At 45.7% G+C, this 14,765-nt stretch overlaps 1 protein-coding gene across 15 annotated transcripts in view; it reads right to left on the reverse strand.

Moving 5' to 3' along the window:
- Tmem241 (transmembrane protein 241) overlaps positions 1-8,852 on the reverse strand; it is a 127,263-nt gene extending 118,411 nt beyond the window's left edge. For all 15 annotated transcript variants that reach the window (XR_001230962.1, XR_001230968.1, XR_001230957.1 and 12 more), the window contains exons 1-3: positions 8,729-8,852; positions 5,552-5,598; positions 2,290-2,367 (exon numbers count right to left, since the gene is read on the reverse strand). Coding sequence is in view for 11 of the 15 variants with exons in the window: in XM_013503737.1 (XP_013359191.1) it covers positions 2,290-2,367; positions 5,552-5,598; positions 8,729-8,800 (197 nt within the window). In the remaining 4 variants the exon portion in view is untranslated. The remainder of the gene's footprint in view (positions 1-2,289; positions 2,368-5,551; positions 5,599-8,728) is intronic.
- Positions 8,853-14,765: the final 5,913 nt, after the last annotated feature.

Consider the following 14,765-nt stretch of genomic DNA (forward strand, 5'->3'; position numbering starts at 1 on the left):
AGAGCGAACTTTCCCCTGGACAAAGATAATTTTCTATAAATCTACAGAATGAGAACCACAAACTCAAAATGAAATACCGGCATATGAAGACACATTTGAGGAATTCTGTCAACAGCTTTGATGAAGATGGATCAACTCCCTTAAAAATGAATAATCAATCACGAAAAAATTAAGGTTCCCCACTACCTGGACCTTAACTGACCAGCTTTACAAACAGTGCTGAGTTAACTTGGAGATTTCATCAGAGATGTCTGTTATGATTCTGCGGGAATCAGTCTTGTTTTGTTTTATTGCAATAGGGTCATGCTACTATTCTAGGCTGTCCTTGGACTCACTATGTAGCCCATGTTGGCCCCATGGTGATCCTCAGCCTCCAAAGTGCTGGGATTACAGGTGCGCACCACCAGGCCCAGCTTGGAATAATTTTCATGGAAAATTAAGGGGTAGAAAATTCTGTTTCACTCTAGAAATCTCTGGTCTTCAAGGAACAGTGGCATAGACTTTTTAACTTAGAACTTCTCAAGTTAAAGGAAAACCTGGGGGCCGAGGATGTAGCTCAGCGGCACAAGCGCCTGCCTGGCAAGCACAAGGTCCTAAGTTCAATTCCTGGTACCAAAAAAAAAAAAGAAAAAAAGGAAAACCTGAATGCTCAAAATTTGTTCTTATTTTGAATGAACAAAAAGTGGTAAGTGGGTTAAAAATGACTTTCGGTGCATTTTCTTGTGAACACATAACCCAACAGACGTAGGGTTGTGTCTGAGGCTGTCCTTGGTCCTGGCTCAAGAACCCAAAACACCACGTCTCTGTGCCCAGGCTGCCAGACGTGCAGGCAGAGGAAGCTGTCACAGTGCCCCGCGGGACCGCGTGCTGGAGACCAGGACTCCGACACCTGCTGGCGAAACCACTCAGTCCCTACCGCAGCAGGCGCCGCCCAAAATGACAGGCCTGTGGCTGCTAACCAGGGCTTTTCTTCCTGGGACGCCAGGCTCAAGGGCATCGTCCAGGAAGCTGGTAACTCGTCCCCAAGGGCACATCCTGGGAGGACAATGGCTCCCTGAGGTCGCCCAGGAGACCAGGGTGTGACATGAGCGAGACAGCACACAGCAGACACAGCCTCTGCTGCACCATGAGCTGCCTGGCTGGAGGCGAACCTGGACCTGCTGTGATCGGCGTCCTCCAGGGCGTATGCTGTCCACTGCCACCCTCCAGCCCCACTCTGCGATCGCCTCTGGCCCCCAGGCTGACTTCCCACTGTCACTTGCATTTTTGGCAGAGCGAACCTCTGCTGTCTTGCTCAAATACATGGCGAGCCCGGGGTTCAGCGGCCACGGCAAACGCAGCCCATCGCCACTGCGTCTGCTCGCCGGCCCACAGCACCCTTCCCCAGGCCAGGTGACCAGAAACCCAGAGCAGGGCTCACGGTCACCAACCACAGGGCCAAGAAAAACCCAGACACGGGGGTCTCTGGGAAGAAGTTTAACTATGGCGACATCATCTGTATGACTGAAACCACCTAACGAAGCCCAGAAGACAAAGTGAAAAGCCTAAGAGCCCGATGTGGGGGCACATCTGTAATCCCAGCACCGTGTGAGGCTGAGGCAGGAGGATCCCAAAGTCAAACCCATCCTGGGCAATTGAGAGACTTAGCAAGGCTCTGTCTCAAAATGTAAAAAACAAGAAGGGCTAGGGATGTGGCTCAGTGTAAAGGCCTTGGGTTCAGTCCTCACTGGAAGGAAGGAAAGAAAGGGAGGGAGGCAGGCAGGCAGGCAAGCAGGGACCAGCTGGCACATGCCTGTAATCCTTGGTGGTTTTATTTCCCCCAGTTATTTGGAAGGCTGAGGCAGGAAGACTGCAAATTTGAGGCCAGCCTATACAACCTGGCAAGACCCTGTTTCAACGTGAAAGAAGAAAAAGGATTGGGAATGTGGCTCAGAGGTGGTATCCCTGACTTGATGCCCAGTAGCAAAAATAAATGACTAAATCATTCAGGATAAAGGTTTACAAAAATAATTTAAACCTGATGTAGTCACACATGTATAGTGATCAAATGAAGCCACACTAGCATGGCACTGTGACTCAAATGTCTCCATCAGCTTTCCTACTGTACAGGGCAGGATTAACCAGGAGAGCACTCTTCTAAATCACCGATCTCAAGCTCACAAGGGGAGAAAGAGCCCAACCCCAGACCACCCGTGCTGCTGGGCTCGACACCGTACGACATTCAACAGCCCAGGTCAGAGGGTGAAGCCACAGCCCGAGACCCCAGGACCCAGCTCAGGGCCTGCATACCTGGAGCCGCCGTGCATCTCCACCCAGCCCCGCCTCCAGGACAGATGCAGCAGAAGGCCGCCCACAAGCACCTGCCACCTGTAAAGGACAAAGGTGAGTGAGCAGCGGCAGCACCCCCGCCTCACGCCTGCCCCCCACATGCGTCCACACAGAAGACACATTTAGCTCTTCTTGGGCCTTTTTAAACAATTATTTCATCTTCTGTGCTGCTGTTGCAACAGCAGCTCTCTGTACAGCCCAGGCTGGTCTTGAACTCCTGTCAATCCTCCTGCCTCAGCCTCCCAAGTGTTGGGGTGACGCGTGAGACACCACACCTGGCGGGACATCCACTTCTTACAACTCCCTTCTCCTCTCCCACTTTTGCTCCTGTCCCTCGGACCTTTCCCTCTGTGTCTGCGCTGCATCCCTGAGACCAGCTGTTGGAAAATCGCTGGCTTCCATATTCTTTCTTCTCTTCTTTTCCTGAATGGCCTCACCCGTAGCCGCTGCCCCTGTCTGGCTAACTCCCAAATCCCTGTTCTTTCCAGCCAGGTGTGGTGGCGAACACCTGTAATCACAGTGCTCAGGAGGCTGAGGCAGGAGGATTGCCACCAAGTCTGAAGCCAGCCTGGGGTACACAGCAAGGGCCTGCCTTAAACAAACAAAAAACACAAATAAATCCCTGTTTGCACCAGATCCCACCACCTGGAAGTCCTACGAGAGCTCCCAATACCATACTGATAAGGCTCCCTTGAGCTGCTCCCCAACCTGATCTCCTGCTACTGCCCCTAGTCAGCCAAATCAGGTGCTGCCCCACCCCACCTCCGCCCTCTCCACCCTCCTCTACCTGGCTGGATCCTGGCAATTTTATTTCCCTGCAAGAGCTCTCACGTCTGGAGCTCCTCAACCCTGGCCCACTTCAGTTAGGGCTCTCACCTACCCCACCGGCCCACAGCCTTCACCCCTACCATGAGGACCCCAGGGCTGTGTCCGCCATGCAGCATCCGCCCTCCACCTGGCAGCCCGAGGATCCCTTCTAACTGCAGAGTGAACTGTGGATCTTCCCAGGGCTGCCACAAAGGGCAGGGGCAGGAAGTACTACCCTGCCCTCCCAGCGGTTCAGGGTAGCCCAGGCTATACATTCCCCCAAGTCTGTAAAAACGGCAAAGGAAGCCAGATGTGGGGATGCACGCCCAGCATACCATATACTCAGGAGGCTGAGGCAGGTGGATTACATATCTGATACCAACCTGGGAAATTAAGTGAGATGCTGTCTCAACAGTAAAAAATAAAAAGGGATAGGGTTGGAGCTCAGAGCTCCCTGAATTCAATCCCCAGTACCTTAGAAAAGAAAAGCCAAAACACTATTTAGGAAAGAAAGGTAGAAAAATGAAGATGACTTGCTCTCTCACACATTTAAATGGTATAATAATTAAAATAATCCCCTTAACATAAAAGTTGACAAATAAGGACCCAAAAAGAAACCCTAGAAAAAATAACTATGATATTAGGAACCAAAAGACAAAAGGACGGGGGCTGGGGATTTAGCTCAGTGGCTAAGTGCCTGCCTGGCAAGTCCAAGGTCGTGAGTTCGATTCCCGGTACCGGAAGAAAAACAAAAACCAACAAAGACAAAAGGACGGACATGTAATAAATGGAACTCACATAAATTAGTTAACTCAGGGAGGGCTGATTCCCTCAGCCCACACTGTAATCTAGAATAAACTGACAGTGATTAAAACTGAACACACCTTTAATGAAACACTGATGAATAGGAACAAATTGCCCAGAGCAGTTTGGGAAACAATGACCAAAGAAACAGTACGTTCACCAATGCATTATCAAGATAATTACAAATAAACTAAAAGGCAAAAAGCAAACTACAAAAAAAGCATTTCCCACAGCCAGGCATGGCTATGCACACTTATGGTTGACACACTGTGTCAACTGGAGGAGTGTAGAAGCTTAACTAAGTAACTGGGCAGTCCTACACCCTGGGGTGAAAAGGACACGCCCTTACAGCTCTAGGATGTTGTGCACTGTGTCAACTTGAGAAGTTTAGAAGGTTAACTAAGTGACTCAGCAGAGGGCCAGGGTCCGTCCTTTGTATTTATCCTGAGGCTGTGCAAGAGGAGGGCATGGAGATTGTGTGAGCGCTACACCGCCCTGGGTAGGGGTAGCCTGCTTACCATATACAAAAGGAAAAGAGGCTTGTTCTCCCGCCCCTTGTGCTCATGCTGCTTTTGCTTTCTCTCGCCTTGGACTGTTGTCCCTGTGCCATGCCACCCTGTCTTGGAGCCAAGTAAGTATGAACTGAAGCTTCCACTAACCGTGAGCTAAGTAAACCTCTCCTTCCTCAATTTGGGTGTCAGGTATTTTGTCCTAGCAACAAGAGAAAAGTAACCAAGACACAGACCTATAATCCCAGCACTCAGGAGGTTGAGGCAGGAGGACTGCCTTGAGTTTGAGGCCAGCCTGCACTCCATAGTGAACTCAAGGCCAGGGTAAACTACATAGTGAGACTGTGTCTCAAGACAAAATTCCCAATAAATATGATGGACAAGTGATAATATCATTAAAATAAGAGAACATGGAGCCAGGGATATAGCTTAGTGGCACGCACTTGCCTGGTAAGCTCAAGGTCCTGAGTTCGATTCCCAGTGCCAAAAAAAAAAAAAAATACAGAATATATTATATCAATAAGAAAAATACAAAAATCTCAGTGCAAATAAATGGGTAAAAGGCATTAAAAGACAATCCACTGAGAAAAGAGTAACTAAAAGCATAAGAATATTTTGTGAATAATCAGAGAAATTATAAAATAAAAATCATATGCCATTGTTTGCTTTTGAAATCAGCAGGGAGAAAAAAAAATAATAGCCATGGTCTGAATTCAGTGGTTTGAATACAGTGTTAGAAACTTTCACATCCAGCCAGCTGGCAGGATAAATTAGTAAAACAGTTTTGGAAAAATAATGTATTCACATTCGAGAATACGAAAGTCCATGTCATCTCACCAAAATATCTTCAGTAGAACTCCGTCTTCTGGAAATAGTTGGAAAACTGGCAGACTTGAGTACAAAAATATCTGATAGTATTATCGTTTTTATGCTTCCCAAATGGGACACAATTTAAATTCCTTCTAACAGGGTGGCTAAATCAATTATCGTATGTCTGTTCGATAACAAACCCATGCAGTCATTAAAGTTATTTCAAAGAACACTTAGTGACATTGACTGACTATTTCCCACAAATGTATATAAAAAGCAGAAAAGTTACTCACCCTTGGAACAACGTAGGGTAGGTGAATTTCAGGACAGACAGGACATACTGAAAAACAATACCAGGTTAGGAGACATTGCAAATGACAGAGAATTAGTCAATACAGCACAGAATCAAAGAAATTCCTCCTGAACAATATAAATACATCCAAGTTTCAAAAAATCCTTTATTCCTCCAAAATCATCTATGGGGCAAACAAATGGCCTCTCAAGACATACTAAAGAGAATACATTTTTCTTTTAAATGAACCTAGTCCTGCCAAGGTTAGTTTATATTTCTATTACGTCTTTTAACCAAAAGTACATGTCTATTATGTCTTTTAATTAAAAGTACAACACTTTATGAGTGGGATTGTGTTTGTCCTTCTGCATAACTTTTTCTTTTTCTTTTGTCTTTTTTTGTTTTTTTGAGACAGGGTCTCATTGGAAGTTCAGGCTGGGCTTGAACTCACTATGTAGCCCAGGCTGGCCTTAACCTTGTGAGCCTCCTGCCTCAGCCTCCTGAGTGCTGGCTTAAAAATTCTATAAATAAAACCATTATATGGTTTTGAGAAACAACTCTATTATAAGTTCTTTATATGACCTTTTAAAAAAGGGAGTGAAAGGTCATGGGCAAAGTATTTATATTACATATTTAATATCCATGAAATTCTTCCCTGAAGTTTACTCACTCGGGTATTTCAGTATGCTCCTCCTACTCCTCCCTGCTAGTTTTATTGCAGAGTGGAGTAAGAGAAAGGATTAAGAGGACCCCGGTCATTTCCTGTATGCCCTTAGCAGGACAGTTCACTTAAAGCTTGGCTTCAGCCTGGTCCCCGGGCCAAAGACTACCGCTCAGTCCAGGGTCCACCTCAGGGAAGAGCACCCGTCCAGCTTGGTTACAGGCCTGAGTTCAATCCCCAGCACCACAAAAAAAAATAAAATGCTGAAACTCTGTTCTCATCTCACTGAAGAACAGTGAGAAAAGAAATCTATGACAAATGGAGTCTTAGTTCTAAACATGTCTCCTGGGTGGGATGTGGTGGTGCATGCCAGTAATCCCAGCACTCAGGAGGCTGAGGCAGGAGGGCTGCCATGAGTTTTGAGCCAGCCTGGGCTACACAGTAAGACCCTGTCTCAATAAATAAATAAACAGCAAAAAAGTCTCCTTCCTCGAATTCCTCCAGTCACTGAGAAAGAGCAATTGGGGAGCTCTGAAGGAACAGAAGTGGACTCTGCCTTCAAACCAGACGCTTCATAACTGTCAGGAAACACAGGTGTCTGCCTGGGCCCAGGTTACTGTTGGGATAGGTCACAGGCTCGCCAGGCCAGGCCACCAATGCCAGAACTCAGGGGCACCGTGGCTTCTCCTGCCTGACTGACCCAGTAGCCTCCTTCGGCTTCGCACCTGCTACTCCAAAACTTAAACAAAAGTCAACCCTTCTTTGAACAGTAGCAGGGGCTGCGCTGAGACACACAAGATAAAAGTATTTTTAAAGACTTTCCCTTGTAAAAATAAAGGAGCCAGACACGATGCACACATCTGTAATCTCAGTACTCAAGAGGCTGAGGCAAGAAAATCACAAGTGTGAGGCCAGCTTGAGCTACATGATGAGTTCAAGGCCTGCCTAAACTACATAGCAAGACCCTCATCTCAAAAATAAATAAATAAAAATAAAGAGGGGACAATTGTGGGAGAAAACTACACTGAGAAATACAGAAATAAAGAAGCTAGGACTCTAGCACCGAATTTTGGAAAAACTGGAAGAGAAGCACATCTCTACTACAGATACAAAAAAATCGTCACTACTTCAGAGGTAAATTAATCTGGCAGAAGTTGGGTGTGGTGGCGCACACCTGTGATCCCAGCCCTCGGAGAAGCTGAAGATTGCCAAGTCTGAGCTCAGTCTGGGCAACTGAGCAATTAGCAAGATGTTGCCTCAAGATTTATTTCATTTATTTTTTTTATTTTTTTGAGACAAGGTCTCACTATGCAGTTCAGGCTGGCCTTGAGCTCACTTTGTAGCCCAGGCTGGCCTCAAACTCGCAACAATCCTCCTGCCTCAGCCTCCTGAGTGCTGGGATTACAGCCACCATACCTGGCTACCTCAAAATTTTAAAAAGTAAACAATCCAAAAGACAGGATGCATTTTGAAGTGAAGGCCCTGAGCTCAATCTCCAGTACTGGAAAAAACTAATAATAATCTGGTAGAGAGGGTAGATGCAGGAGTGCATGCTCATGGGGTGTCCACTGCCCAGCTTGCATCCCATTTGGCCTTTACAAGCGTCCCTTTCCTCCCCAGAGGGTGCTGAAGTTACCAAGGGTATGGAGCCCTGTGTATACTGTCTTCTCTATGTTTATACCTATGATGAAGTTCAGGGATTAGGCACAGTAGGACATGAACAACTAACAATAAAATAGAATAAGTATAACAGCATTCTGCATTAAAAGCTAAAATTTACAAACTGGGATTTATTTCTGAATTTTTCCAACCGATGTCTTTGGACCCTGTTAACTGTGGGTGGGCAACAGAAACTACACTGATGGATGTGGGTGGGGGTCTGTACTTGGTCCAAGCCGACCTATGAATTCAGCACAGATTGAGAAGATGGAACAGTGGCCGCAAAAGCCAGGCGCAGTGGCATATGCCTGTGATCCCAGCACTCGGAGGCTGAGGCAGGAGGATCGCTGCGAGTTTGGGTCCAGCCTGGGCTACACAGTGAATTCAAGGCCAGCCTGGACTACTACACGGCAAGACCCTGTCTCAAAAACACAATACAATAAACAAATACACGTTTTGTTTTTAAAATCCCATGAAAAGCCCTTGCACATACTGGAATGTGATGGAGACTGTGATGGAGACATACAAGCCAGGAGGGACAGAGGGGCCGAGGAGCTCGACTAATTTACTTGAAGGGTTATCAACCTTTTGGGGAGTTGAGCGGGGCAAGCAGGACGAGGCTAATTTCATTTCGACTCTTCCCACAGGGAACAGGAGCTCCCTAAAAGTAGACCTCGCAGCCCCAAAGCCAGTTCCTGGGACGGGGACGTCAAACGCCACCTTCAGGGAGGCGCACGGGCGCGGGCGTGACAGGCCCTCCCCAGCCACCAGCCCCCGTCCGCTGCAGGGCCGCGGAGCGCGTCCCCGGACCCGCCGCCGCCCCACGGGCCCTCGCCGCCTCCCGCGCCCGCCCCTCACCTTGTTCGTGAGGTAGGAAGCCGGGTAGCAGGCGCAGACTGCAAGGGCGAGCAGGGCGCGCGGGGCGACCATTCGGCCCCGGGGCCCCTTCCCGGAGCCTGGCTACCAGCAGGCGCCGGCGGACGCCCCGCCCCACATGTACGTGGCTCCGAGCTCCGCCAATCAGCGTGGGTTGCCCCAGGCCCCGCCTCCTCAAAGGAGCCGCCGTGTGTAGGAGGGGCAGCCTCGTGGTGGGCGGGGCAGCTTCATGGTGGGCGGGGCAACCTCGTGGTGGGCGGGGCGTCGATCTCAAGCCTGGGTCCACCGGGACCACAACCTGATTTAGTGGAGAAAGGCAGGTAAGCGGTTCAGAAACGAACTCAAACACCCCATTACTGTTTAAAGAAAAGCGCTCATGGCTATTGCTGAACAATGGGACTAACGACTCTGTGCTTTACTGAGTTTTCCTGCTTTTTTACACTGCTTCCGTTTTATTTTTGCAAATGACGCCAAATAGGTAGCCATAAGAAATGTTATTTTAAAAGCAGGAAGGCCAAAGGAGGAGGCGCTAAAATGACCATAGTTATTTTTGTTTTTCTTGCAGGACTGAGGCTTGGACCCAGGGTCTTAACACTGAGATACACCCCAGCCCTTTTTTATTTTTTTATTTTGAGATAGGGTCTAGCTAAGTCACCCAGGTTGAGTTTGAGTTTGCAATCCTCCCGCCTCAGCCTTCCAGAGTGCTGGGATTTCAGGCTACCACGCCCTGCTTTCCTTTCGTCTTATGAGATATCATTCCTCTGTGCGGAAATTTCTAGGGAAAAAGTACTCTCTCCCAAAGTATTTTCAAGCACAGCACCTTTTACTGGGGGACAACATAACTTAACCAGGCCTCTGGGGAGTACTAGCAAAGACCTGAAAACATACATGTGACGTTGTTAGAGAAGGAGAAGTGCAAGCTTTCAGCAGAGGCCGAAACAGGCGGAGTTCTGGAAATGCCCCTCTGGCCAGGCCCTTCCCGTGAAGCCAGGCTCACATGGCCCTGCTCCCTGACCCTTGGCAGCCTTCTTACTCTGCTGTACCGTCCCCTGCTTCTCTGCTCCCTCCTGCCTGCAGGCAGGGCTGACCTTGGCTTGTCCCCTGGAGTCCCCCCACACCCCCCCCCGCATCTCCAGTGGGGCTCCAGGTGGGTGGAGGGAGGGGACGTGCAGATGAAGGTGGGCCTGGTCACCCGAGGGTGCTGGCCCTCCGTCTCATCGCCTGCTAACCACCTGGCTACGCAAACTCGAATGAGGGTAATTTCTCTTCCCCTAGTCAACCAGCAATACTCCTGTGCTGCCTTTGAGTCAGACCATCCTCAGGACAAATACCCACCCACAAATAACCTCCGTGTCTAGGAGAATGTGACGCCCTGACTCGTGTCTGTCTACAGTTAGGACTGGTGAAAGGGGTTGGAGCCTGTGGCTGTGACTGCAAATTGTAAGGTGTCAACTGGCCGGTAGGGAGAAGCCTAGCAGATCAGGATTGCTCAGTTCTGGGTGTGTCTGTGGGTGATTGACATGTAACACAGCCAACCGAGGTGAGGAGACCTGTCCCAGTCGTAGGTGGCATCAACCAATAGTCTTGCAGCCTGGATGCAATGAAAAGGGAAAGAAGGAAGTGTGACCCGTTTGAAGAACTCCAGTCTTCCTGAGCAAGTGCTTTCTCTGCTGCCATGGCTTTGGACATTGGTCTCCACGTCTCCGCTTGCTTTCACCTTCCCAGTACAGACTCGCCCTGGTGACTCCAGTGAGCATTCAGGCCTTTAACATTGGACTGGTGCTGCATCTTTGAACCCTCTTGTTCTCTGGCTTCTATCATATTGGACCCAGCTGCTGTGGTCTCCTCCAGCTCCACGTGCATACTCAGCCACTGTGCATTCTCCTGCCTCTGCTACCTCAGGTAGCTGCTAGGGACTCTCCCAGCTCTTTTCCTCTAAGTCTGATGGATCCCCTTGCATAATCATGCGTATATTTCCTATTGATTCTGTTCCTCTAGAGAACCGCAACTACTACAACAGCCAACAAATCAGGAACTTCGTATAATCAAGTAGAATCACTATGGAAGCCAGTACAGAAATTCCTTAAAAAGCTAAAACTACCAATTACATTCTGCCCAGCTATTCCCCTTCTAGGTATCTTCCTCCAAGAGTTAGTCATCAGAGTCCAGGGATCCATGCATACCTGTGTTTATAGCGGCACAATTCATCATAGCTAAATCTTGAAAGTGCCCTATATGTGCATCAACAGATGAATGAATAAAGAAAATGTAGTATTTATACACAATGGACTACTACTGGGCCATAAAGAAGGATAAACTTGAGTCATGTGTAGGAAAATGGATGCATCTTAAAACCATTCTGTTAAGTGAAGTAAAAGACACACACAAGCTTAAATACCGCATAGTTTCCCTTATATGAGAAATCCAAAATATAAGTAAATTAAAAAGCAAAATAAAAGATAGATACCAGGAAAACAGAGATAGAATTTTTGCATAAGGGAAGGGGACCAAGAGATGGAGGGACAGGGAGGGAAGAAGGAGGGGAAGTGGAAGGAAAATGGGATGAAAAAAGAATTGAGATGTGTTATACACATGCACCAGCTCTCCTTGAAGACTGTGATCATTATGTACTGCAAACATGGACTAATACAAATAAAAAAATTAAACGAATCAGTTACCTATAGTTTTACCTAAGTAAAACTGCTTGTCAAACTATATTACCCAGGCAAGCTCTAGATTTACAGTCTGTATTTCAAAATATAAACAAACTACAAGATATTTCCCTTAAAGTTATTTTAGGAAACTTATTTTGGACCTAAATAGTTCTTACAAAGAGAATTCTCTTCTAATAGAATTTGGCTAAACCAGTTGGTGGTATTTTACTGAGATTTCCCTGAGCTCCTTAACGGAATACACATATGTGATGCAAGCCTCATTATTTCCTAAGTACTGCTTAGCTGATTTTCTTCAACATAATTTGCTTGATGAGCAGGAACAAGGGGAAGAGTAGAGACTCATGCAAATAGAAATGGACATTACTAGCAAAGGTGCTGATAGATTTTGCTGGAGTTGTTGGGGTTTTTTGTTTTTCAGGACAGAGTCTTGCTGTGTAGCCCAGGCTGGCCTCCCACTCACAGCAATCCTCCTGCTTCAGCCTCCAGAGTGCTGGGATTATAGGCATGCACCATCACACCTGGCAGTTGTTGGTTTTTCTAAAACTGTACTACCTGTTCCACAAAACTAACTAAAGACTGAACAAAAACAAAATTAGCAGGTCTTACATTGTCAAAATGCTACAGAAAAACAGACCAAACATGGGGAGAAATGGCACCAAGAAGGTTTAGGAGGCAGTTTATTACATTACTGGACCTGACTTGGATGGCTCTCAAAGACTCAGTGATCTGCTTGGTGGGGTTTTGGGACTTTTATAGGGAGGGCAAGTGGGAGCTACAAAGGCAGATTTGGACCATCGTGATTGGAGGGTTGGGTGACATCATCGGTTGCTGAGGGAGTTTAAACATCTCAAGTTACATTGCAAAGCCATCAGTTAAACAAACATAAAGAGAGAAATGCTGCATTATATTTGAAGTTACATTACAAGGCCATCAGTTAAACAAGCATGGATTACACAAAGGAAGATATGTAACACTATCAGATTTTTCCAGACATGTCCATCTGGTTTTGGCAGGCATTCTTGGCAGGCTTTATCTAAAATTTTAATTTTTCTTTCAAAATAATAAGCTATTATATATGAAACTGAGATAAATCCAACTTCTATACACATGAAAAGAATTAATTACTTGCATTTTTGAGAATTTTGAGGCCAAAGTTAGTATTGTTAATTTATTTCTTGATACTCTGAGCGCTCAATAAATATTTGTTGAACTTTTTTTTTTTTACATAGGGTTTCGCTATGTAGTTTAGGCTGCCCTTGTATCCACTGTGTGGCCCAGGCTGGCCTCAAACTTGCAGTGATCCTCCTGCATCAGTCTCCTGAGTGTTGGCATTACAGGAGTATGCCACCACACCCTATTTGTTGAATTTTAAAGTGGGGGTGTTAGATAAAACAATGCCTTCTGATGTTTTCCCTCAAATATTTCTTAGTAATAAATTTTTATGGCAGCACACATGGGGAATTCTTCAAAGATAGAGACAGCATCATAAGCTGGGTGTGGTGGTGCACACCTTTATCCCCAGCCCTCAGGAGGCAGAGGCAGGAGAATTGAGCCAAATTCAAGGCCACCCTGGGCTACATAGGGAGTTCAAGAGTGGCCTGAACTATATAGCAAGATCCTGTCTCAAAGAGAAGGAAAGAAAGAAAGAAAGAAAGAAAGAAAGAAAGAAAGAAAGAAAGAAAGAGGAAGAAAGGAAAGAAGACAGGAATACTTTTTGTTTGTTTTATTTTTGACTTTTATTAGTACATATTTGCAGTATATAATGATTACATTCAATATAGGAAACTGGGAAATTGGGACATGTACGTAACAAAACTTCAGTTCTTTTATTCCATCTTCCTTCTACCCCTCTTTTATTTTTCAGGATCAGATTTGTTTATTTATCTTGTAAGACCTTATATAATTAATTGTCATACATACAGATTGAAAACCAGACTAATAGGCAGAGGAACATATAAAACATGTAAGACAATTGCGCTAAGTCAAGGTACACTTTTAGATACATTGTCCATGATGGACTACAATAATATTTTTTCCTCTCTTTTTTCTTATTATCTTGTACTGTCTCCCCCTCCATCTTTCTATCTACATATATATATATAATTTTTCATGTAAGGGAAACCACGCAACATTTAAGCTTATGTGTCTAATTTATTTCACTTAAAATTATGATCACAAGGTACATCCATTTTCCTACAAATGACTCAAGTTTATCCTTCTTTGTGGCAGAGTAGTACCCCACTATGCACAAATATCATTTTCTTTATCCACTAATCTGTTGATGGACATATAGGCTGTTTCCAAGAATTAGCTATCATGAATTGCACAGATAAAAACATGGTTATACATACATCACAGTGGTATGATGTCTTTAACTCTTTTGGGAGGATGCCAAAGAGCTGGGTCAATAGAATTTCTATCTTTAATTTTTTGAAGACTCTCCATACTTTAAAAAGCTGCCTAAATTCCCCTTAAAACCAGACAAGAATGACCACTTTTACCTAAACTAGCTTGATCACATCCTTCTAACCTTTATGGCCTGGTTTGGTGGCACAACTATCATGCAACCTTTTTAGACAGTGACAACCCACGCCAAATCCCAACATGAGTATTGTCTCTGGAGGGCATTTGGAAATAAATCATGCACTCTTTCAAGACAGAAGCATATTGTTGTTTCATGTGGTATGCATATGTTGCCTTTCCAACTATAGTTCTTTGTTTCTCCCACAAGACATCAGGTGTATCTTAGGCAGCTAATTAATATTTAAGCGCCTAAAGCAGCTACTTGCAAAATAGATGTACTTACTTTCAATATTAAGAACTAAAGAGCCTCATTTTTGTTCTCTTTAGAGATCAGAGAAGCTCCTGATCCCGTGTGTTCCCACAGTGCAAATTCTCGAATAGTTTTGTTTCTGCTGGGCTCTAGTGAATTTATCAGCAGAAATGGCACAAAGAAAAAACTGGAGCCAGACCCATTCTAAACATTGTGTTTAGTCCACTTCATTGCAAAATGGTCTGGCCCCCTTCACAGATTCACTATGAAATCACATGGGCCTAAGTGTTGCTATGGTGATCCTCCTGCCTGAGCCTCCCCAGTGCTGGAATTACAGACTTCCACAACCCACTACCAATACCAGCATCCCAACTCCAAACCGACCTAAAATAAGACCAGAGTTGGAATAGTCAAAGTCACCTAAAAGAAACTTGTAAAAGTTTCTGAGACTTGAAATTAGACTGAAGGTATTTGCACATTTATGGAATGTGCAGGCTACTTACTCTCTTTATCAGTCAGGTTTTTCAGTCTCCAGTCTCACCTGCTCCAATCCATCCTCCACATGACTGTC

The sequence above is a fragment of the Chinchilla lanigera genome, unplaced genomic scaffold (genome assembly GCF_000276665.1).
Source record: "Chinchilla lanigera isolate Chin_1 unplaced genomic scaffold, ChiLan1.0 scaffold00001, whole genome shotgun sequence".
In the NCBI taxonomy this organism is placed as follows: Eukaryota; Metazoa; Chordata; class Mammalia; order Rodentia; family Chinchillidae; genus Chinchilla; species Chinchilla lanigera.